At 41.3% G+C, this 25,772-nt stretch overlaps 2 protein-coding genes across 2 annotated transcripts; both read right to left on the minus strand.

The window, feature by feature from the left end:
* Positions 1–1,999: 1,999 nt before the first annotated feature.
* Positions 2,000–14,668, minus strand: LOC108414564. Its single transcript, XM_037540936.1, has 6 exons — positions 14,532–14,668; positions 8,708–9,013; positions 8,421–8,447; positions 5,757–5,864; positions 5,481–5,521; positions 2,000–5,126 (listed from the first exon to the last, which is right to left on the minus strand). Exons 1-6 carry the CDS (start codon positions 14,572–14,574, stop codon positions 4,914–4,916), a joined length of 738 nt encoding a protein of 245 aa, XP_037396833.1. The 5' UTR covers positions 14,575–14,668; the 3' UTR covers positions 2,000–4,913.
* Positions 14,601–23,733, minus strand: LOC108414563 (polymeric immunoglobulin receptor-like). The gene is made up of 5 exons (XM_037541228.1): positions 23,658–23,733; positions 21,436–21,636; positions 17,705–18,043; positions 15,488–15,790; positions 14,601–14,825 (listed from the first exon to the last, which is right to left on the minus strand). Exons 1-5 carry the CDS (start codon positions 23,731–23,733, stop codon positions 14,665–14,667), a joined length of 1,080 nt encoding a protein of 359 aa, XP_037397125.1. The 3' UTR covers positions 14,601–14,664.
* Between the last annotated feature and the right edge of the window lie 2,039 nt (positions 23,734–25,772).

Raw genomic sequence — 25,772 nt, forward strand, 5'->3', positions numbered from 1 at the left:
AGAGTAGAGCAGAAACACACAGAGCCACATCTTTACTGAGAGAACGCCGCTGTTCATCTCTCTCTCTCTCTCTGGTTTAGCAGTGTCCACTCTAAGAGAGAGAGAAGTGACACAGACATTTTTAGTCTCCAGCCTACTGACCACATCCTGAGTAAACCTCTGCTTCTTTTTCTGCTGAGAGGCTGAAATAAAGAATCTGCTCATCACAATACAAAGTTATCCAGCAGATGTTATGTGCTGTCATGATAGATTATGTCTAATAATATAACAAACTTTAAAATATAGTAAAATATATTCATTGTTGTAGTTTTTCTCTGTAAAGAAAGTATTTAATGTTAATGAATGTAAAACATTCAAGTAAGTCTCCCTCCTTTAACTCCATATTATCAGTGCATCTATCTATCTATCTATCTATCTATCTATCTATCTATCTATCTATCTATCTATCTATTCTGTTCATTTTCCTAACCTTAAGTTTGTGATATGTCGCCATCTACTGGTCCCTTTTGGAACTTTTTAATTGGACATTTTTAAGATTAAGATTAAGATTAAATGACCCTTATTAGTCCCACGACGGGGAAATTTCACCTCCGCATTTAACCCATCCGTGAAGTGAAACACCACATACACACTAGTGAGCACACTTGCCCGGAGCGGTGGGCAGCCCGATCCGCAGCGCCTGGGGAGCAGTTGGGGGTCAGTCATGTGCTGTCGGCTCTGGGGATCGAACCGGCGACCTTCCGGTCACGAGGCTGGTTCCCTAACCTCCAGCCCATGACTGCCCATTTTTGGACCCTACCTTGATTGTGTAAGGAGTTAATTAACATCTCATCACTCAAATTCCAAAGAAATTCCATTCATTAAAATTTCCATTCAATCAAATACAGCAGAACGAGTATACTCCAAGTACCCATCCATCCATCCATCCATCCATCCATCCATCCATCCATCCATTTTCTCAGCCGCTTCTCCGTCAGGCTCGCGGGGGGTGCTGGAGCCTATCCCAGCTGTCATCGGGAGGAAGGCAGGATACACCCTGGACAGGTTGGCAGTCCATCGCAGGGCAGACAGACAGACACAGAAAGTCATTCACACCCAGGGGCAGTTTAGCACGTCCAGTTGGCCTGACTGCATGTCTTTGGACTGTGGGAGGACCCGGAGGAAACCCACGCAGACACGGGGAGAACATGCAAACTCCACACAGAGAGGACCCCGGTCACCTGGCTGGAGAATCGAACCCCGGCCCTCCTTGCTGCGAAGCGACAGCGCTACCCACCACGCCACCGTGACGCCCTATACTCCAAGTAATTTCTCTTTATTTTGTGATCCTAATTACTGTGTAGTTACATGTTAACAATGCGTGCAACAATAATGTAACTGCTGGTGATGCGTTCACTGTTACAGATGGATTACAGTTGCCCAGCTTATGTAATTATACCAGTTGATCTTATTATATAAGTGTATCTGTTGCAATCAGAAAAGTCTTATTGGAAAAAAAAATCTTTAAATAAGGTCTTATTTACCTTTTAGACTTGTGTAATTACATAAGATAATATATGTTATTATAACTACATGTGCTGTTGCACTTGTGAGTAAAATACATGTGTATTTGCAGAAGCTGTCCTCACCCTCACTCGGGCTGAAGTGACAAAGCTGAAAAAAGCCTGCTGTGAAAGAGTACATTTATGGGCGGAGCTGGGATGGGTCCATTTTGGCTTCGTGTCAAGTCTGTTTACATCAGTATTTCTCAGAAAGTCTAAAGGACTGAAGCCACACCCTTAATATAACTATACCACATTATCATGATTCAGCATTTCTCTGCCAAAACATTCAGTACAGTTACTGCTGAATCTTGAGCAGCCCAGGAGATAGAATGAGGAGTAATGTTGGTGGAACAGACTGTTGTGAAATATGTGAAGGTTTGGATGATGTTTTGTTGACATGGACATGTTACTGGTATAGAGAATTCCACATGAGAAGAACGAGACATGACAACGAGTTTAAGGAAAGTAATGAAAGTGAATATATTGTCTGATCAACAACCACATACAAATAAAAATACATCGCAAACAAATAGTTACAGTTGTGTTCAAGACCTCTTCAGTGCTATAAGGCTGTACTCTGGGCTAGGTGCCTTATTTTTCTCTTTGAATTTTCTTCACTGCAGGTGTTTGAGACCAGGAATGCACTCGACAGGAGCAAGTCACAATGGAGTTTTCTTTCTGGACCATCTGAAGAAAAAACCTTCACCACATAAACAATAAAGAATCAATCATCAATTTCCTTTATAATGTCATTAACTGATGCACAGAAAAACCTGTGGTGTCATTTTTAGTACAATTATACACGTGGACCATAGTGGATGGACATGTTCTCACCACTTCACCTCATCTTCCTCTTGAAGCGTTTCCAGCATTACAAATAGAGTACTACTGAAACGTTCCATGGGACTTCCACATGGTAAGGAGTTGTTCTTATCTTCTTTATTACTAACAAAAAATATTACAGCAGACTCATAATCATGACCTTGGTCACTATGAAGATGCTCAGGTATGGCGTAATGCACAAAGAAGTTACTCCACAGTATTTTGCCAACTGTGTTTGCTTTCTGATGGAACTGCAATGGCATATATTAAGACCTCAGAATAAGGCAGTTCACCAGCATTAAAGATGGCAATGACACAGCTGATAATCAGATCATTTGCCTGCTGTCTTGCTGTGACATTCTAGGAAGAGTGGTTGAGCCAGGGAGTAGATCAGTAGATAGATTCATCTGGGATGACATTGACTTTGAGGGCTAAGTATTCAAGAGTGGCAGGTAGGCTGAAGTCTTCTTCAGGGTAGGTACGTCCAGAAACCTGGTGTTTTTCTGTTACAGTCCACTTTAATGCTGGAAACTCTAGCTTATGTGTTGGTAACATTTGTCACGTTTGGACAGTCTTCTGCGCACGCATGCAGTTACCCACATGTGACCATCTTGCTCTTGGTACAGGGCTGCACCAAGGCCTTGGAGTCCATAACAGAAAACCACTTCAATCCAGTTGGTGCTAAAAATGTCTCTTCCATGTTAGGAAGCGCATATGCATCTTTAATGGTCTGATTGTTAAGCTTTCTGTAATCAACGCAGAGAGGGATTGTACCATTTTTCTCCTTCACAACAACTATTGGTGAGGCTGTCGTGGAAATGTATTGAATTGTGTTGAAATACGCCTTTTGAGCTATTATGCTTAAGGATGATTCTAAATGTCAAAGTGGCCGAGATGTAGCGGGATTGTTTTGTGCCTCAGGAGATAAGTGGAAGTGACCTCACTATGAGAACAGAAACAGAGTGTGAAGATAAGAGGCAGCGAGAGAGGCGTAGCGCCCAGCCACAAGGCTACGGGTCGGATCTGGATGTTCTCGCTGGCTGTTCGCAGTAAACAGGTCGTATAAGATAAACATGGTGTACAATTGAGAATAATGCTGACTAAAGCTTACTGCCATGAAAGGAACGTAAGGGCGGGGGAATGACAGAAGGGTATAAGAAGCACAACACACAGCTAGAAAAGGATATAGGAAAGATATAGGAAAGATATAGGAAAGGAAGAGAGAATCCATTTTTTGTCATGTTCACTTTTTAATAAACTTGTTACTCACTTTGATAGAGACTCAGAGGCTCAAATTCATTTTTTTGTCACGATTTTCCACCACAAACACCACAAAAAGGAACTTTGGGATGCATGGATGGTGTTTGCATTGCAAAGTTCTTTAGGGTGAAGTCTGACTGCTTCAAAAAGGGAATGATGGAAGGGACTTGCCTTCTGTTAAAAGCAGTGGAATCTGAAATATGATTTCTGTGCTTAATCACTGTGGTTTGATCATAGTCAAGATCTCAAACAGGAAAGACTTCAGGAATCTGAAAAATCTAATGTCCTCTTGTTCTCAGCGTTTAAAGGTCAGACTGCATTGCATCCAACAGGCACAGATAGTGGGGAAACTAAGGATTCATCCTCCATACCAGAACTAATTTTCAGTGGGGAAATAGATGAAGCAATGTAAAGCTCTGCTAACCAGTAGTTGGCAGGAAGGTTGATATCATGAGCTGCCTCATTCTTGACAAACCTTGAATTGTGTTCTTCTTGGACTTGTGAGAACATAAAAGCCTGATGCCTGGGACCACTTAAACAGGTGGAATAAGGTGTCCTCCTGCTTGCTTGGGTTAAAAACCTACAGCAACGTTAACCCTTTGTGGATAAGACTGGACACTCCTGGTCTACACTTTAATAGAATTATTTTAATAATCTGGCAAGACTCAACTGTCGCAGATCTACTCCGGTTGACTTTTATTTGGATGTAGGCTCTAGCAAGCAGAATCTGATTGGTTGGTGTTGGGGGTAAGATTCTGGTAGACTGAATCAAATTGGTTGGTCTTGGGGTTTAGGAACTGAATCTGACTAGTTGGATTTAAGTTCTGGCAGGCTGAATCTGATTGGTTGGTGTTGGGGTTTAGCCTCTGATAGACCAATTCGGATTGGTTGGTTTTGGGTTCAGGCTCTGGTAGACTGAATCTGATTGGTTTATGTTGGGGATTAAGCTCTGGTAGACTGAATCTTTTTATTTGGTTTTGGGGTCCAGGCTCTGGTAGACAGAATCTGATTAGTTGGTGTTTGGGTTTAGGCTCTGGTAGACTGATTCCGATTGGGTGGTGTTGGGGGTAAGATTCTGGTAGACTGAATCAAATTGGTTGGTCTTGGGGTTTAGGAACTGAATCTGACTAGTTGGATTTAAGTTCTGGCAGGCTGAATCTGATTGGTTGGTGTTGGGGTTTAGCCTCTGATAGACCAATTCTGATTGGTTGGTTTTGGGTTCAGGCTCTGGTAGACTGAATCTGATTGGTTTATGTTGGGGATTAAGCTCTGGTAGATTGAATCTTTTTATTTGGTTTTGGGGTCCAGGCTCTGGTAGACAGAATCTGATTGGTTGGTGTTTGGGTTTAGGCTCTGGTAGACTGAATCTGATTGGGTGGTGTTGGAGTTTAAGCTCTGGTAGACTGAATCTGATTGGTTGGTGTTGGGGATCAGGCTCTGGTAGACTGGACCCATGCTGATGTTCTGTTTTTCAAGAGGATCTTCATAATCACCATTGGCCTGCAACCAAAGTAACATACACAGGAGAAAATAACTCGCACTTTAGTCATCACATCACATTCATTCATTCATGCAGAATAATTCCTAATGTGTCCAAGACTTGTTTGCTAAATTTCCTTCGGGATCAATAAAGTATCTACCTATCTATCTATCTATCTATCTATCTATCTATCTATCTATGGCATCAAGACTTCCCAACTCTGACTCTGAATGTCTACTGATTTGGAGATTTAATATTAACCACACCTGGCTCTTGGCCTTATAGAATGCTACTGACTTAAGCTGTTACAGTTTAAAACAGTTCGTATTTGGTTATAATGGGAAACAGTTTTAAGACTTTGTTTTTTCTCTCACTTTGTTCTGTGATCTTCTCTCAGTGTTTGTAGATGGAGACCCTGCAAAACAATTCAAGATGGTAATCAAAAAGCTGTTTTCCACAAGACTGGTAGATTTAATTTGGAATAGAGGAAATCTTTCATAACTTAGATGTAATTTATGTTGTTATTAAAGCATTACATTCATATCAAATCTACTTTAATGAGCACAGTTTTCCAGGTCTGAAATAGAGCCTGAACTTGGACTGATACATACAATAATTATGAACTGTGTATATTGTTGTGTGTTAAGTACCTCGTGTCCTATTGTGGATCAGTTTGTAGATCAGTGCTGATTCTCCAATCACTACAATCAGCAGCAGAGCCACGCAGACACTCAACGTGATGAGCAAACCTGAGCAATCTGTAGAAAAGCGAAAGAGATGAAACATAACGGTTACATTAAGAACACATTCAAAGCACGTTCAGGAAGACAAAGAATAAAAGCAGACTTCAGAAAAATCTACAACACACATGTAGCACGCGTATATGTAACACAGTAACTACATTAGCTAATTCACAGTCTTTGTGTAACAGTATATCACAATGGCTCTCACTATGGGGAAATGAAACCCATAGATTTTCTGAGTGTTAAATCTCAGGGGTTGGACCAGTATAAATCTTGTTCTAGGTACGCTAAGAGGAGGGCTTGGACAGAACTGCAATAAAACACAAAGTATTGAGGTAAAGATACAATTATAAATTTATTAACAATTGATTTGGTGTGTGTAATTGTGCGTGTAGTTAGAAAAATAAAACAAAATAAAATAAATAAAATATTAGAGTAAGTGCGGGGGTATGAAATGAGGAGGAACAGTAACAACAATTCAACAGAACCCAACAGTTCAACAGTTTTCCTTCTTTCTTTCTTTAAAAGTCAATGTTCTGTTTCTTAGTCTTCGTTTCCTTTCTTTTGTGTGTAAAATTGTCCCAATGCGTCAGTTGCATGTGGTTTTATCTTCACTACGCGGGTAGGCTGGTGTTTTTTTTTATGTGCGTGCGTGTGTCAAAGGTTTGCTCCTCTTATCTGGGGTCTGTCTCTCTCTCTCTCAACGCTGCGGCTTGTGTGCTCACGCAGCTTACGTCACTCGCACCGTATTCTGGGACATGTAGTCTCGGGGTGGCTCGCCATCTGGGACTCAGAGTTCGCGCGTTTTTCCCAGCAATAAAAAAAAACAACCTGTACGACACAGTACTAACTTCAGTAAAACTGTTTGGAAACCACATGAATCTTAACTCGACTCTGACTCAATAAACAGCAGTATTTTACACTTTATATCGTATATTTACACATCTAAACCAATCGCTAATGCTAATCGCCAGTCGCTAGCGCTAATCGCTACTAGCCTCTGCCTGTTAGCCTGCAACTCAGTTAAACGAACTCCTTAACATCTTATAACTCACACATCTGATACTCCGATTGCTATAATAACCTCTTAACTCTGTTATCAACATTTTAAACATTTTATAACACAAAAATATACACTTTATCACTCCTAATCTCTCTTTATCTGGCACTGTCAGAACTCACCGGAGTTTCTCTTCACAATAGAGCAGCACAGACGAGAGTTTATCCAACTCACGGCTCATATACACTGGAAAACACTGAAATAAGGGCTCTTTATGTCCCTTTTGGAAGGTTTAACAGCATTTTTAACTTTTAATCGGCTCTAGAAACTGGCGACTCTGCACGAGCTCAGAACACACACTCAGTCTGGAAGAGTGCAAGGTAGGGAGTGAGAGGGGGGCGGGGAGAGGGAAATGTGGGAGGAGTCAATGCACAGGCTCTACAGAATGGCTCAGCAAAAGATGCTAATTTCTACAGGGTTACACACACATGAAAAATGGTAAAACTTCACGTTAAGGTCCTTCAGTGACATAGTAACAATGCACCAATGACTGGATGAATATAGCAATTATCAGATATGAATGTTTTCTGTTTTATTACAAATGAAGGAACGTGAGAAAGAATTGGTTGGTTCTGCAAAGTTCACATCAGATAAAATACATTTACTGAATGAACAGACAGATTAAATAAAACTGTAACTAAAATTCATTAATACAGTGACTAAGATGAACTAATATAGTAACTAAGGTTACCTATATTTATTTGGGCAATGCTCTTATCCAGAGTGACTTACAATTTGGTCTTATTTAACAGGCATTAGGAGTCTTTCCCAAGGACTCATTGTTATAGCGTGGGGTGCTGGCCTAGGCAGAGATCAAACCCTACTCTATAATACATTGACTCTTATGTTAATTGATATAATCATTAATATGAACTAATATGGTAACTAGAAGCTGATATATATATATATATATATATATATATGATGTATTAACTTGATTGACCGATTTAAAGGAAAACTAAAATGTTTACATTAAAATTGAAAATAATTTAAATAATAAATTATTTCCACTATAATAGTTAGTTTTCCCTCAGTGATTATTAGTTATTACTAGTGAATAATTTTTCAGCTAACCTTATAGGTAAAATATTAAGTAAAATTAGTTATAGAAGCTACACTTAAAATAGTTAAAAGTTGATATTACATTTAACATGTAAGTTAATCTGAGTTACTGTGTTAATCATAGTTACTATATTGCTTAGTCTTGTTTACTTTATTAGTTAATATTAGTTCTATTAATATTATGTCTGTTCATTCTGTAAATGTATTTTATCTGATGTGAACTCCTGCAGGAACAACCAATTCCTTCCCATGTTCCCTCATTAGTAATAAATCATTAGACATTATTCATTACTGTTAAATGCTATATTCATTAATGAATTGTTGGTGCATTGTTACTGGGTTACCAAGGAACCTTAATGTAAAGTTATCCAAAATGTACATGCACTCACACACACAACACATTTTAAAATGCTTTGAAAAGTCTATATTGCTGTGTTGTAACATCTCACCAGACTGATGCGTGATTTCTGTCTTTTCTGTTGTTGGTTTCATTTAGAAAAACAGAAAAAAGAGGGGTGTGAAATACATATTTCCACATTTCCATAATATTTAAGTTAAAATAATTGTATATCACAAAGTTAAAACATTTCTGAGAATTATCAAAGCAATCTTGCCTGTAAATAAGACCATTATTATTGTTATTATTATTATTATCAGAAAATAGCAGAAATGGTTAATATCAAACACAAACTGTTGCTGTTTTAATGTCTTTACAGTTGACGATAAGAGAACCTACCTTTAAGGCTGAGTCTGATGTTGATGGACTGGTTGTTGTTGATTGAACATCTGTATGTTCCCTGGTCCTGTTCAGTCAGGTTGGAGATCAGCAGAGAGAGATTTGCTGGAAGGTTCTTATTAAACATCTGGACTCTGCCTGTGTAGTTTGCCATCTCATTGGATACCTCAGTCCCTCCTGAGTCTACATGCTCCCATTTCACATTTATAGGTTTGGTGTGTTGGTCAGTGCAGGAGCAGGGCAAGAGAACAGAATCTCCTGGATATTTGTGAATGACCTTCTCCTGAGTCTCTGACAGTTTGCAGTCTGCAGGAACATAAAGCAGCACAGTGTTTCTGTTCTGTTCATTACTATTACATTGTGTGTTTTTATGTGATCGACAGTGATTGAGAAGTTTTTAACTGAAGTATCATTTTATTATTATTTTTATTATTATCTGTAAAATTACACCTTGATCTGCAAAATTCACAGATCTATTATTACAGATTTCAACGCTGGCTTAGTTAGCTTCATGTAATGATCTAATTGGCCAGTGACTTAAGAGCTTTACACATTGAAAATGTTGCAAAAACCAGTCAAAATATCAAATAGATTTTTTGCTACTCTAAATCATGAGTGGCTGAATGTAACTGCACTGCCAAGGAAGTGTTGTTAAGGATGTGACTAAGAAAGCAAAGTTAGCTTGGCTGTATCACTAACAAGACTATCTTCCTTAGTTAATGTTAACTTGGTCCAAAACAATGAAAATATATTTTTCTGACAAATAACCTCCTGGCACACTGAGGAGAAAAAAACTCATCAGCATTCAACCCGATGTTTGGTAGCTCTGTTAACTTATCAGCTCATCTGAAGAGGCAGCCTCAGTAACTATTCCAACATGACAAGCTCAGTTAATTTACAATTAACAATTTCGGTTAATTCCTCCTTAAATTTGGGTGGTGGATCATTCTCAGCACTGCAGTAACAATGACGTGGTGGTGGTGTGTTAGTGTGTGTTGCGCTGGTCTGAGTGGATCAGACACAGCAGTGCTGCTGGAATTTTTAAACCCCTCAGTGTCGCTGCTGGACTGAGAATAGTCCACCAACCGAAAATATCCAGCCAACAGCGCCTAATAGAGTGGACACTGAGTGGACACAGTGTTTAAAAAATCCAGCAGCACTGCTGTGTCTGATCCACTCATACATGCACATATTTCTTTCACACACACACATATATATATATATATATATATATATATATATATATATGTGAATTATGATTTACATAATTCAAATGACCTCTCCATAGATCACCACCTTATCGTGGTGGAGAGGTTTGTGTGCTTGAATGATCCTAGGAGCTATGTTGTCTGGAGCAGCAGCTCCTAGGTGACAGGCCAGACAAAGTGTGAGCCATAATCACTCCTATAAATACAAGAAAACAGGACTTGTGTACCCTGCCCGGATCAGGGTTACTGGGGCCCCACCCTGAAGACAGGCCTGGGGGAGAGGCTCGCCAGCGAGTGTCTGGTGGCCGGGCATTTACTCATGGTGCCAAGCCGGGCCCAGCCAGAAGGAGCTACATGAGTCCCCCCTCCCATCGAACCACCACCGATGGGAGGGGCAGTAGTAGGGGTCGGTGCATTGTGGATCGGGCAGTGTCCGAAGGCGAGGGCCTTGGCATTCTGATCCTCGGTTGCTGAAACTGGCTTTTGGAACTTGGAACATTACCTCACTGGCGGGGAAGGAGCCTGAGTTGGTGCGCGAGGTTGAGAGATACCGGCTAGATATAGTCGGTCTCACCTCAACACACAGCTTGGGCTCTGGGTCCAATCTCCTTGAGAGGGGCTGGACTTTATTCTTTTCTGGAGTTGCCCATGGTGAGAGGCGGCGGGCAGGTGTGGGCTTTCTTATAGACCCTCGACTCGGCGCCTGTATTTTGGGGTTTTTCCCGGTGGACGAGAGGGTAGCTTCCCTACGCCTTCGGGTTGGGGAACAGGTCCTGACTGTTGTCTGTGCTTATGCACCAAACAGCAGTTCAGAGTACCCAGCCTTCCCAGAGTCCTTGGGAGGGGTGCTTGAAAGTGCTCCTCCTGGAGACTCGATTGTCCTACTGGGGGACTTCAACGCTCACGTGAGCAATGACAGTAAGACCTGGAGGGGTGTGATTGGGAGGACTGGCCTCTCTGATCTGAACCCGAGTGGTGTTCAGTTTTTGGACTTATGTGCAAACCACAGTTTGTCCATAACGAACACCATGTTTGAACACAAGGATGTCCATAAGTGCACATGGCACCAGGACACCCTAGGCCGCAGTTCAATGATTGACTTTGTAGTCGTGTCATCAGACTTGCAGCCATGTGTTTTGGACACTCGGGTAAAGAGAGGAGCTGAGCTGTCAACTGATCACCACGTGGTGGTGAGTTGGATCAGGTGGTGGGGGAAGATGCCGGTCAGACTAGGCAAACCCAAACATATAGTGAGGGTTTGCTGGGAACGTCTGGCAGAAGAACCTGTCAGATTGATCTTCAACTCACACCTCTGTCAGAACTTTGACCAGATATCGGGGGAGGTGAGGGACATTGAGTCAGAATGGGCCATGTTCCGCTCCTCCATTGTTGAAGTGGCTGACTGTAGCTGTGGTCGCAAGGTAGTTGGTGCCTGTCGGGGCGGTAATCCTCGAACCCGGTGGTGGACACCCCAGGTGAGAGATGCCGTCAAGCTGAAGGAGACTTACCGGGCATGGTTGGCCTGTAGGACACCAGAGGCAGCTGGCAGGTATCTACAGGCCAAGTGATCTGCGGCTTCAGTCGTTGCCACGGCAAAAACCCGGGTGTGGGAAGAGTTCGGTGAGGCCTTGGAAAGTGACTTTAAGTCGGCTCCGAAAAGATTCTGGCAAACCGTCAGGTGACTCAGAAGGGGAAAGCAGTGTGCCACTAGCACTGTATATAGTGGAGATGGTGTGCTGCTGACTTTGACTGAAGACGTCATTGGGCGGTGGAAGGAATACTTTGAGGACCTTCTCAATCCCACCAACATGTTCTCCAATGAGGAGGCAGAGTCTGGGGACATGGGAATAGGCTTGTCCATTACTGAGGCCGAAGTCGCTAAGGTAGTTAAAAAGCTCCTTGGCGGCAGGGCTCCAGGGGTGGATGAGATCTGTCCCGAGTTCCTCAAGGCTCTGGATCTTGTGGGGCTGTCTTGGCTGACACACCTTTTCAACATTGTGTGGACATTGGGCGTGGTGCCACTGGATTGGCAGACTGGGGTGGTGGTGCCTCTTTTTTAAAAAGGGGGACCGGAGGGTGTGTTCCAACTACAGGGGAATCACACTCCTAGGCCTCCCTGGTAAGGTCTATGCAGGGGTACTGGAGAAGAGAGTCCGGCTTATAGTCGAACCTCGGATTTTGCTCAACCAGTCCACATGTGCTTTGTGGATTTGGAGAAGGCATTCCACTGTGTTCCCCGGGGTATTCTGTGGGAGGTGCTTCGGGAGTACGGGGTACATGGCTCTTTGCTTCGAGCCATTCAGGCCCTGTACAAACAAAGCAGGAGTTTGGTTCGCATGGCCGGCAGTAAGTCAGACTCGTTCCCAGTGAGAGATGGACTCCATCAGGGCTGCCCTTTGTCACCGATTCTATTCATAATTTTTATGGATAGAATTTCTAGGCGCAGTCAGTGGATGGAGTGTGTCCAGTTTGGTGACGTCAAGGTCATATCGCTGCTGTTTGCAGATGAGGATCAGTACCTCCATATCCGAGGCCATAGTTCTCAGGCGGAAAAGGGTGGAGAGCCCTCTCTGGGTCTGGGATGAGCGCTTGCCTCAAGTGGAGGAGTTTAAGTATCTCGGGGTCTTGTTCACGAGTAATGGTACAAGGGAGCGGGAGATCGACAGGCGGATTGGTGCTGGGTCAGCAGTGATGCAGGCTCTTTACCAGTCTGTTGTGGTAAAGAAAGAGCTGAGCCATAAGGCAAGGCTCTCGATTTACTGGTCGATCTACATTTCCACCCTCACCTATGGTCATGAGCTTTGGGTAATGACCGAAAGAACGAGATCGCGAATACAAGCGGCCGAAATGAGTTTCCTCCGCAGGGTGAATGGACTCTCCCTTAGAGATAGGGTGAGAAGTTCGGTCATCTGGGAGGGACTCGGAGTAGAGCCGCTGCTTCTCCACGTCGAGAGGAGCCAGTCCACCCGGGAGGAGACCCCGGGGAAGACCCAGGACACGCTGGCGTGACTATATCGCCCAGCTGGCCTGGGAGCGCCTTGGAATCCCCCCCAGGGAGCTAGTGTAAGTGGCTGGGGAAAGGGAGGTCTGGGCCTCATTGCTTAGGATGCTGCCCCCGTGACCCGAACCCCGGAGAAGAGGAAGATGATGGATGGATGGATGGATGGATGGATGGATGGATGGATGGATGGATGGATAATTCAAATGATTTAAATCATGCAGAATTTTTAGGATCATTAACAATAAACAGTGATTCAGAGTATTCTAGTGTAAAATTCTCAATTAACAAAATTTATAATCACAAAAAACAACCATAAAAAGCAGCATGTCGGCGTCAGGCAGTGAATCCATAACCATTTCATGCAATAACTTTCTATGAGGGAGCTTTTAGAGGTCAATGTCTTGTTTCCATCACCACCACTGTGACCAGTTCTGACTTGTCAAGTTTTTCTACAGGGTGGGCCATTTATATGGATACACCCAAATAAAATGGGAATGGTTGGTGATATGAACTTCCTGTTTGTGGCACATTAGTTTACGGTAGGGGGAAAACTTTTCAAGATGGGTGGTGACCTTGGCGGCCATTTTGAAGTTGGTCATTTTGGATCCAACTTTAGTTTTTTTTCAATGGGAAGAGCGTTGTGTGACCCATCAAACTTACTGAGAATTTCACAAGAAAAAAAATGGTATGCTTAGTAACTTTATTTTTTCATGAGTTTCTAATCCACTTTGGAAGCTGGCACGTTCCCTGAGTTTTTCCAGCAAGATGGTGCACCACCACATTATGGTTGTCAGGTCCGAGCATTCCTAGATGAACAGTTTCCTGGAAAGTGGATTGGTCATCGTGGGCTAAACTAAAGCTGGATCCAAAATGGCCAACTTCAAAATGACCACCATGGTCACCACCCCTCTTGAAAAGTTTTCCCCCTCCCATAAACTAATGAGCCACAAACAGGAAGTTCATATCACCAACCATTCCCATTTTATTTGGGTGTATTCATATAAATGGCCCACCCCGTATTTCTACTGTAATAAATCATTATGATTAAAGAAACAAACTAAACACTGACATCTACTTTTTAACTGCAACCTTTCATAAAGCACTCAAGAGCATAACTAAATACATTTAAAATGAATCAGAGACTAAATAAAGTCTAAATATACTTAAACTGTCATAAGTTGTAACAAAATAATATGTTTAGTATACATTACAGTGTGTTTATGTCAGACAGATATATTAAATACACTTTTGAAAAGTAAACTTTAATGCAAAGTCTTTTTGTGGTCACTGCTTGGAACATTGTTGCAGCTGCCTCGAGCTGTTAGGAACCGATGTGTTGATCTTCATTAGTGATACATGATAACAGCAGCAATGCTGTACAATGTGAACTAAACAGGGCTCAAGATTTATTTACACGCTGTATCATGACTACCATAAATAAAGACGTATAGAGGGCTCAGTCCAAGCCTCTGAACACATTAAAACCTATTTATCAATTCTCATCCAGTCATAACACAGCAGGTGAGCATATCACACAGTATAATCTGAAAACTAACAGTTTTAACAGAAACAGTGTTTCTGTAGTAATACAGTAAGTTTAAATTCAGCAGTTTACCTTTAACAGTGAGGCTGAAGTTCCTGTACTGATTCTGGTTCATCCAACATGAATATGTTCCTCCATCCTCTTCAGTCAGGTCTGAGATCAGTACAGAGAGATTTCCTGGAGAGCTCTGGTCAAACGTCTGAACTCAGCCGCTGTAGCGCTGAAGGAGATCTTCATGGTTTGGTGTTCTCCACTGAACTCGCACAGGTCTGTCCTGCTGGTCAGTGCAGGTGCAGGACAGAAGAACAGACTCTCCTGAGGATCTACTGACTGGAACAGTCTGTTTATTCTCTGACAGAGTGCAGCCTAAAACAACAACAACAACAGAAATAACAACATACACTCTTTAAATGACCATAAACAATAATAATAATCATCATCATCATCATCATTATTATATGCATTACATATTTTTACATAAACAGTAAATTATATATGAATTGCATTTGAAGAGCTTCATTCCAACAATTCTAATATAGCAAGTTTTGTAAAAGAATAACAGATGTGCACATTTTATTTTACTCATAAAGGAGATATTAATCATAACACAGCACTGATATTTCCTATATGCATAAAACTCACAACAACTTATATGAGGAAAAAAAAGGAAAATTATTCAAAGCAGTCTTTATGCATTGGCAACATTTTGCATTATATTGTATTCATAATACTATTATAAATGATATAATATTGTATTTATATTATAGGAAAATATTGCAAAGTTTCTCTGAAATGTAAAAAGATATTTGAAGGTTTTTCTGAGGAAACAGCATCTTTTCCTTCATCTGATTAAAATGAAAATATCAGCTCTTCACTCAAAACCACTTCACATTCCAGAGCTCCAGCTACTGTTACTGTTCTCTTCAGTCTTACAGAGAGAAGCTTCTGGAAACAGATTGGGTGCTGAGTCAGTTACGCTGGTGCAGTGCGGTCAGTACTGAAACTGTATGATGATTTGACCGACTGACCTGTGACATCCAGCTGGACATATGGCATGTCCTTCTCATCAGCTCTGCAGGTGTAGAGTCCAGAGTCCTCTTTAGTCAGATCTGAGATGAGGAGAGAGAAATTTCTGGAATGGTTCTGGTTGAACATCCAGACTCTGCCTCTGTAGGATTCTGTATCATTAGTCACTGCAGTCTGATCTTTAGTCCATGTGACTCTTTCAGGGTTGATCCTGTGTTGGTCTGGGGGACAGGGACAGGGCAGCAGAACAGACTCTCCTGAAGATCTGGAGAACGTTCTCTCACTGACAAACAGCACCTCACAGCCTGCAGACCCACAAATACAGACACACACATCACCACCATCTCAACACCAACAGCACAGTAACCAGTTCTCTCAGTGGTCTTTACCACTGTTACCCCCTCTGTTCACATCAGCTGGATGTGATTCTGTCACACCGTCTCTCGTTTAGTGTTATTTAATTGGCTGGTTTGATGAAGTTTATCAGTCAGGGTTCTGCTTCGTTCCTGTCATTATAATTCAGCCTCAAAGCTTTTATTGGTCTAACATCACAGTAATGATGGAAGCTTGGCTACATTAAAAAACATATTTTTGTAATATTTCTGTATCAGACAGACGGGTAACGCTTTACATTAAGGGTTAATTATTAACTGTTATTACTCATTATTAAAATATCAGTGCTTAGTTTATTTCATTTCATCACAATTTTCTTGAACTCTCTACATAACACTGACATAACCATGCCTTAAACATGTCATGTTGCTGGTAATTACCCTCACAGATGCTATAATCATATTATATTATATCATATTATATCATGTTTATGTCACATGATAATTTCTGATGTCAGATCATAAAAGATTATGTCATGTGTCATAATGACATTATTAACAGTGATGGTAACATGACACTGTTATTAGGGATGCACTGATATGGGAATTGTGGGCCAATGCTGATATTAAATATCATTCATATTCATCTCTGCTGATGATGATTCATAAACATTTACAGTTTGAAGGACATTTTCAGTGAACGCTGTGGAGTTTACATTACAGAGAAGTCTAATATTCATTTCTGTAGAGTTTGTAACGCAGTTTGTTCCCAGTTATTGAGTAAATAAGCTGGAACTAACGACTGAACGCCGATCAGTAAAGCTTTACAGGAACTGCATGTATATGAAGTGTTCATGGCTCATTCATAAACAGTACAGTAAGGATTCATTACAGTTACGTCCTTTAGAAACATTCATTAATGAGTGATGAACATTTCATGTTATGAACTGGAAACACAGTCAGTGATGCTCAGTGTGACCTTCATGATAATCTATTGAGAACATGAACAGTTTACTGAGCTCACTGTGAGAGAAATCCAGACTACATTCATTATTAATCAGTGTTTATTGGCTTTAATGACTAAAATGAAATCCAAACAAACTTCAACATCTACTCTTACATTAAATTCTCCTGTAGCATCTTTTATTAAGTGTGCAGTAATATTACACATCCCGGCTCATCACCTCATGAAATATTAGTGAATATCATCATTGAATTATGTATATAAATGTGAAATGTCATTCATTTGTGTGTCATGTTTTTAAAGAAATATCATTAATAGATCAGTAATAAATGCAACATGGATCTCTTGAATATCATGTGCTTCACATCATTTGTTACCTGAGAATAAGTGATGTGTATTTTAATGAAGTTCATGCTCCACATCACTGAGTGCGTATTCGATTCATCACATTATGGATTCATTATACATTAATTCATCAATTTAATGTGGGTTTCAAAATGCTGATGTCATTGTAATGGACTGTTAATGTACTGGTTATGAACATATCATGAATGTGTTGTGTACATGTAGTTACTGTACAGCATTACTCAAATATCAGTTAACAGACTCAATTACTTTAACCTCTTAATGAGGCGCTATGTATTAACATATAGATATAAAAATAATGATATATAAATAATGTTTAAGGAACACTTAACTAATGCACGAATTCTTTTCACCATAATTAATCATTTGTGACCCAACTTCAGCAGCTCTACTGATCTACAGAACATTCATCTACTGTCAAACATCCACATAAACTGCAGGAACATGTTTACTTTATAAATAAAAGGTTACAAATACATGATGATTAAATTTCACATACCTTCTCAAACTTCACCCCCATCAAACAGAAACCCTGATTAATCCTCTGTTAGACTTACCTGTGGAGACTAGGAGAGGGATGGCTCTGTTATATTTCCCGTTGTTCCCACACAGATACGCTCCTTCATCTTCCTCAGTGAGATGGGAGATGATTAGAGCTACAGTTCCTGGTTTATTCACTATCTGAACTCTGCCTTTGTAGCGCTGATTCTGTCTGCCGTCCTCTGGAAACACTGAGTGATCAGCATTGTAGACGCCTCCTACGAACTTTCTCTTAAATCCCCACTGAACTGTCTGAGGAACAACCTTTGTTTGTTGTGTGCAGGAGCACGGCAGCTCCACAGAATCTCCAGCAGATTTGGTGATAGTGTCTCCAGAACCTCGCTCTACAGTGCAGCCTGCAGAAACACCACATCACCAAGAACTTGGATGAAGCATTTTTCATCATATTTTAGAACATAAACTCAAGAACAACCACAGTGAACCTCATAAAGTGCGCGTGCGTTCATGCTGCCTGTTCCAGCAGCTCCCGTTCGTGTTTTTTTCATTTTTCTTCTTAACTTTTATCTTTTTAATATTTTATTTATTTGATGAGGCAAGTTAGTGAAGCTGTCCCCTTTTGAAACACGCTGAAAGTCTTGGTCTGTTTTTTCACCATGAAAGTGCTTCTTTCACTCTCCTGGTCCGCTGGCCGCTTTGTTTACACATGGCATCAGCTGATCGCGTGAAGCCGGTCGGCATGGCGACCAGGACAATGAACACCCCTGAAGGGTTTTGGAGACGGATGCACAGGGGATGCAGAGGGGGAATAAACCAGTGCACGGGGAAAGCGAGGGAGAGACGGCGGAGGCTTATGGAGAAGAGGGGATATCCCTCCGTCTCCCCTCCGTCATCATGGGCAACGTGAGGTCGCTGGGTAATAAGATGAACGAGCTGACAGCACTAGCCAGGAGTCAGAGGGAGTACCGGGAGTGTCGTCTAATGTGCTTTTCGGAGACATGGCTACACCAGGACATCCCGGATGACAGTGTTTCAATCGTCAGCGTGTGACGTCATTTATTCAACTACAGCACGTCTCCAAACTCAACACCTGAGTTTCTTTATCACAATATCAGGTGACTTTAACCACGTCGCTATGGCCAAAGCATTACCACACTTCACTCAGTATGTGGCCTGTCCCACCAGAGAGGAAAGAACACTGGACCTGCTGTATGCAGGACGCATACCGCTGCTCCCCCCTCCCCCCTCTGGGTAGGTCAGACCACAACTTGATGAACCTCAGCTCCTGTTATGTGCCGCTGGTGAAGAGTCAGCCTGTGACCAAGCGGACAGTGAGTAGATGGTCTGGGGAGACTTACGAGGCACTGCAGGATTACTATGAGGCTAATGATTGGTCTGCACTCTGAGCCACACAGAGAGGACATCGACGGGCTCACAGAGTGCATCACGGACTACATTAACTTCTGTGTGGACTCCACTGTCCCAACCAGGACTGTTAAATGTTACCCAAACAACAAGCCATGGGTAAGAAAGGACATTAAGGCTCTCCTCAACAAGAAGAAGAGGGCCTTCAGAGTGGGAGACAGGGTGGAGGTGAGACTGATCCAGAGGGAACTGAGGACAGCTATCAAGGAGGCGAAGGACAAATATAGACTGATCCACAAGGCCAGTGATGTTGTGGGTGTGGAGCTCAAGACTCATTCTACCGAAATGACCACAGAGCAGCACAGGAGGTCATTCTTACCTGTGGCCATCAAACTCTACAACTCCTCTCTCAGTGTGTGATTCACAAAGTGTGGTTCATCTGCACAAAACTCAATACCAAACTGTTCATATGTGTAATAATAATCATAATTGTGCGTAAAAGGTACAACTGAGCTCAGAGGTACAATAACTTGAACTGCTTTATACTGGATGTTTCATATTTACTATCACAGTCTTTACTATATTCATAAAAACTTAAATCTCATGCACATATTGCAAATTTCTCTTCATCTTTGTTTTAAATTATTAAAGTGTTTATTCTTTTACATAAATGTTTGCAACTGTAACAACTGCAATTTCCCTCTGGGATCAATAAAGGATTCTGATTCTGATTCTGATTCTGATTGTGTCAAAACGAGCTATAATGTGTTGAGATACGACAATATATACACACACAACCAGGCCTCTAACTCTACATAGACGCTCCCTTTTTGTCACGTGTGTTTAGTGACAGTGACAGATGTTGAGAAGTGTCTCGGCTCACTGCGGTGAAGATTCAGTGTTAAAGTAAACAGTGTAGCTACTGCAGATTTCTATAAATGAAATATTTGAAAAAATAAAAATGGAAAATGTCCACATTAAAACAAGCCCACAAGGTTCTTTACTGCACTCTACAGTGATCAGGTGTAACATTGTGACCGCCTCCTTGTTTCTGCGCTCATCGTCTGGATTGATATCCAGTTTTAATTACTTTAATGTTTACCTTAAAAAAAAAAAGTTCATTACAGAAATGTCCTGTGCTTAATGGCCAAGCGCTGAGCTGTTAGATCCTATTGTTTTGAACTAAATATCTCCCAAAATATAAAACTCAGCACTGAACATTAAGAATCATCACTACTGAAACACATTCCGCTTAAAATTAGCTGAAAGCGTCACTGCTAGGCTCAGTCAAAGCCACAGGAGTTTAGTCTAAATTTGAATCAGTCTGGTAAAGAGATTCATATCCAGCTCTGTGAAAAGTCAGCGTTAGAAACTAAGACGGCCAATGTTTTTCTGAGTTATACATCACGGCTGATCCATATAGCATATAAAGAAAAACGACTGAACTTCTCAGACAAAATTCAAAAATCTCAAAATAGACTTTACAACAAAGCTGAGAGTGAATCTCGCTCAAGACAGGCACAGCAAGCATGACAGAAAGGGAGCTAATAGAGTTCAGGGGTATCACTTCAGAATAAGAGGACTCTCATCACGGGTTTTACAAATGGCTCAGGTTCTTTAGAGCCGGGTTTCTCAGCCACTGGGCCGGGGACCAAAAGTGGGCCAGAAAGCACACTGTGGTGGTCCTCGGGCCTATACGGATGTGACATGGTCTGCAGTGGACCATCAGTGGCATTTCGTAATAAATGTAAAGTAAAAAATGTTTCCACATGGTGAACGATATTAATACAAGTCCTGCAACAGCAGAAAACAAAGGCGCTTCATAGTTTTTGGCCCAGAAACTAAATACACTCTTCCTGAAGCTTCACTCGTCCGCTTGTGAGCGACTGGTGTAAATTGCATAGCATGAAAATTCAGCTTAATTTACCAGTGTATAGTTACCACTATAAAACAAGCTCACGTCAGTCCAATGGGTTGATATTTCATATTGAGTGAGACATTGTTGCGTATTGCAGGGCAGACAGTCAAGCATTGCTATGTGTGTAAATAGGTGAGTATAGGGAAGAATTTGTGCCACATTACAGTGAAAACTACAGAGAAAAGCATGAAATGCGATGCTTTTCTGTAGTGACGCGCAGAATTTCTGCCAAAATGAAAAGCAAAACCTTTATTATATTATCAGAGCTTTTTATTTACGTTTGATTTCACAAAATGCTGAATTGGTGTCTGAATTGAATACAGTCCACCTTGACGTGTGATCAATACAAGACAAGATCAGAGGAGAAAGAGTCAATAAAGACACGATGATAACAGCATATCTAGAACCTGAACTCTTCTACAGTTCACTACAGTTCACTGTCTACAGTTCACTACAGTGCAGCAGTGATGCACATGAAGAAGAACTCACACAGTCGTGTGGACTCACCTGAAGATTCCTGCAGCACAGAGTAGAGCAGAAACACACAGAGCCACATCTTTACTGAGAGAACGCCGCTGTTCATCTCTCTCTCTCTCTCTGGTTTAGGAGTGTCCACTCTAAGAGAGTGAGAAGTGACACAGACATTTTTAGTCTCCAGCCTACTGACCACATCCTGAGAAAACCTCTGCTTCTTTTTCTGCTGAGAGGCTGAAATAAAGAATCTGCTCATCACAATACAAAGTTATCCAGCAGATGTTATGAGCTGTCATGATAGATTATGTCTAATAATATAACAAACTTTAAAATATAGTAAAATATATTCATTGTTGTAGTTTTTCTCTGAAAAGAAAGTATTTAATGTTAATGAATGTAAAACATCACTAAGTGTGCCTAAGCTCTGTTATACTATACGCTCACTGATCATTAATGAATACGTAAAATGGACTTTTCAAATTGATGATGGAGTCATAATGGTGTATCTATCTATCTATCTATCTATCTATCTATTCTGTTCATTTTCCTAACCTTAAGTTTGTGATATGTCGCCATCTACTGGTCCCTTTTGGAACTTCTTAATTGGACATTTTTGGATCCTAGCTTGATTGTGTAAGGAGTTAATAAACATCTCATCACTCAAATTCCAAAGAAATTCCATTCATTAAAATTTCCATTCAGTCAAATACAGCAGAACGAGTATATTCCAAGAATCCATCAATCCATCCATCCATCATCTAAGCCGCTTCTCCGTCAGGGTCGCGGGGGGTGCTGGAGCCTATCCCAGCAGTCATCGGGCGGAAGGCAGGATGTCTTAGGACTGTGGGAGGAAACCGGAGAACCCGGAGGAAACCCACGCAGACACGGGGAGAACATGCAAACTCCCCACAGAGAGGACCCCAGTCACCCAGCCGGGGAATCGAACCCAGGCCCTCCTCGCTGTGAGGTGACAGCGCTACCCACCACGCCACCGTGCCGCCCTCTACTCCAAGTAATTTCTCTTTATTTTGTGTCCCTAATTACTGTGTAGTTACATGTTAACAATGCGTGCAACAATAATGTAACTGCTGGTGATGCGTTCACTGTTACAGATGGATTACAGTTGCCCAGCTTATGTAATTATACCAGTTGATCTTATTATACAAGTGTATCTTTTACAATCAGAAAAGTCTTATTGAAAAAAAAAACGTCTTTAAATAAGGTCTTATTTACCTTTTACACTTGTGGAATTACATAAGATAATATATGTTATTATAACTACATGTGCTGTTGCACTTGTGAGTAAAATACATGTGTATTTACAGAAGCTGTCCTCACCCTCACTCGGGGCTGAAGTGACAAAGCTGAAAAAAGCCTGCTGTGAAAGAGTACATTTATGGGCGGAGCTTGGATGGGTCCATTTTGGCTTCGTGTCAAGTCTGTTTACGCCAGTATTTCTCAGAAAGTCTAAAGGACTGAAGCCACACCCTTAATATAACTATACCACATTATCATGATTCAGCATTTCTCTGCCAAAACATTCAGTACAGTTACTGCTGAATCTTAAGCAGCCCAGGAGATAGAATGAGGAGTAATGTTGGTGGAACAGACTGTTGTGAAATATGTGAAGGTTTGGATGATGTTTTGTTGACACGGACGTGTTACTGGTATAGAGAATTCCACATGAGAAGAACGAGACATGACAACGAGTTTAAGGAAAGTAATGAAAGTGAATATATTGTCTGATCAACAACCACATACATATAAAAATACATTGCAAACAAATAGTTACAGTTGTGTTCAAGACCTCTTCAGTGCTATAAGGCTGTACTCTGGGCTAAGACCTTCACCACATAAACAATAAAGAATCATCAATTTCCTTTATAATGTCATTAACTGATGAGCAGGAAAACCTGTGGTGTCATTTTTAGTACAATTATACACGTGGACCATAGTGGCTGGACATGTTCTCACCACTTCACCTCATCTTCCTCTTGAAGCGTTTCCAGCATTACAAATAGAGCACTACTGAAACGTTCCATGGGACTTCCACATGGTAAGGAGTTGTTCTTATCTTCTTTAGTACTAACAAAAAATATTACAGCAGACTCATAATCATGACCTTGGTCACTATGAAGATGCTCAGGTGTGGCGTAATGCACAAAGAAGTTACTCCACAGTATTTTGCCAACTGTCTTTGCTTTCTGATGGAACTGCAATGACATATATTGAGACCTCAGAATAAGGCAGTTCACCAGCATTGAAGATGTCGATGACACAGCTGATAATCAGATCATTTGCCTGCTCTTCAGCCTGGTCATGCTTTGACATTCTAGGAAGTGTGGTTGAGCCAGGGAGTAAATCAGTAGATAGATTCACCTGGGATGACATTGACTTTGATGGCTAAGTATTCAAGAGTGGCAGGTAGGCTGAAGTCTTCTTCAGAGTAGGTACGTCCAGAAACCTGGTGTTTTTGACATCTGTTACAGTCCACTTTAATGCTAGAAACTCCAGCTTATGTGTTGGTAACATTTGTCACGTTTGGACAGTCTTCTGCGCACGCATGCAGTTACCCACATGTGACCATCTTGCTCTTGGTACAGGGCTGCACCAAGGCCTTGGAGACTAGCGTCTCTATGCAGAATGTAGAGTATCTGAGGATTGGAAAACCTGTACACTGGGGCAGTAGTTAATTTCTCAATGAGTGTGTGGAAAGCTTCACATTGGTGTGTCCACTTTCCATCCAAAGGCTTCTTGAGATCAGCAGAGGAAGCTGGTTTGGATGCTCATGTTTTTCAGTGGAATACAGCCAGCTGCCAGGTCATTGAGAGGCTCTGCAATTTTAGGATAATCTCTGACAAATCATCTGTAATATCCTGTTAATGCCAAATAGGACTCTGTGCACATTGTTATTTATCAGCTTTGGCAAGGTTATCAGCACAGAGATCTTCCCTGGGTCAGTTTTTAGTACATCCATAGAGACAATGTGTCCCATATATTTGACTGATTTCATGAAAAATTAATCTGCAGAGAATTTTAAACCAAACTCATATAAAAATTTCAAGAGGCACTCGAAAAAACCAACGAGGTCATCAAGAAACGCAATAACTTCTTTGAGCTGCCTGCTGCATATACATTTTCCATGATGCGCTGAAATGTACTAGGTATGTTAGCATTCTCCCAGAATTTCCATTGGTGTTAGGAATGCTGTTTTAGGCTTGTCCTTCTCTTCAACCTCATCCTGATAGTAGCCAGATTTTAAGTCCATAACAGAAAACCACTTCAATCCAGTTGGTGCTAAAAATGTCTCTTCCATGTTAGGAAGCTCATATGCATCTTTAGTGGTCTGATTGTTAAGCTTTCCGTAATCAACGCAGAGAGGGATTGTACCATTTTTCTCCTTCACAACAACTATTGGTGAGGCTGTCGTGGAAATGTATTTAATTGTGTTGAAATACGCCTTTTGAGCAATTATGCTTAAGGATGATTCTAAATGTCACAGTGGCCGAGAGGTAGCGGGATTTTTTGTGTCTCATGAGATAAGAGGAAGTGACCTCGCTATGAGAACAGAAAGAGAGTGTGAAGATAAGAGGCAGCGAGAGAGGCGTAGCGCCTAGCCAGAAGGCTACGGGTCGGATCTGGATGTTCTCGCTGGCTGTTCGCAGTAAACAGGTCGTATAAGATAAACATGTAAGCGAATGGTGTACAATTGAGAATAATGCTGACTAATGCTTACTGCCAGGAAAGGAACGTAAGGGCGGGGGAATGACAGAAGGGTATAAGAAGCACAACACACAGCTAGAGAAGGATATAGGAAAGATATAGGAAAGATCTAGGAAAGGGAGAGAGAATCCATCTTTTGTCATGTTCACTTTTTAATAAACTTGTTACTCACTTTGATAGAGACTCAGAGGCTCAAATTCATTTTTTTGTCACAATTTTCCACCACAAACACCACAAAAAGGAACTTTGGGATTCATGGATGGTGTTTGCATTGCAAAGTTCTTTAGGGTGAAGTCTGACTGCTTCAAAAAGGGAATGATGGAAGGGACTTGCCTTCTGTTAAAAGCAGTGGAATCCGAAATATGAATTCTGTGCTTAATCACTGTGTTTTGATCATAGTCAAGATCTCAAACAGGAAAGACTTCAGGAATCTGAAAAATCTAATGTCCTCTTGTTCTCAGAGTTTAAAGGTCAGACTGCATTGCATCCAACAGGAACAGATAGTGGGGAAACTAAGGACTCATCCTCCATACCAGAACTAGTTTTCAGTGGGGAAATAGATGAAGCAATGTAAAGCTCTGCTAACCAGTAGTTGGCAGGAAGGTTGATATCATGAGCCGCCTCATTCTTGACAAACCTTGAATTGT

Source organism: Pygocentrus nattereri, chromosome 9 (genome assembly GCF_015220715.1).
Source record: "Pygocentrus nattereri isolate fPygNat1 chromosome 9, fPygNat1.pri, whole genome shotgun sequence".
Lineage (NCBI taxonomy): Eukaryota > Metazoa > Chordata > Actinopteri > Characiformes > Serrasalmidae > Pygocentrus > Pygocentrus nattereri.

Excerpts from the sequence above, each read along its gene's own strand:
- LOC108414564 (XM_037540936.1), bottom strand. The coding sequence starts at position 14,574 with ATGAACCAGAATCAGTACAGGAACTTCAGCCTCACTGTTAAAG. Across the intron at positions 9,014-14,531 it reads CTTCAGCCTCACTGTTAAAG|ACTGCAAACTGTCAGAGACT; the intron begins GTAAACTGCTGA and ends ATGTTCCTGCAG. Across the intron at positions 5,127-5,480 it reads AGAGAAGATCACAGAACAAA|GCCAATGGTGATTATGAAGA; the intron begins GTGAGAGAAAAA and ends CTTTGGTTGCAG.
- LOC108414563 (XM_037541228.1), bottom strand. The coding sequence starts at position 23,733 with ATGTCAAAGCATGACCAGGCTGAAGAGCAGGCAAATGATCTGATTATC. Across the intron at positions 21,637-23,657 it reads CATCGACATCTTCAATGCTG|CCTCTCAGCAGAAAAAGAAG; the intron begins GTGAACTGCCTT and ends TCTTTATTTCAG. Across the intron at positions 18,044-21,435 it reads TGTGCTGCAGGAATCTTCAG|GCTGCACTGTAGAGCGAGGT; the intron begins GTGAGTCCACAC and ends GTGTTTCTGCAG.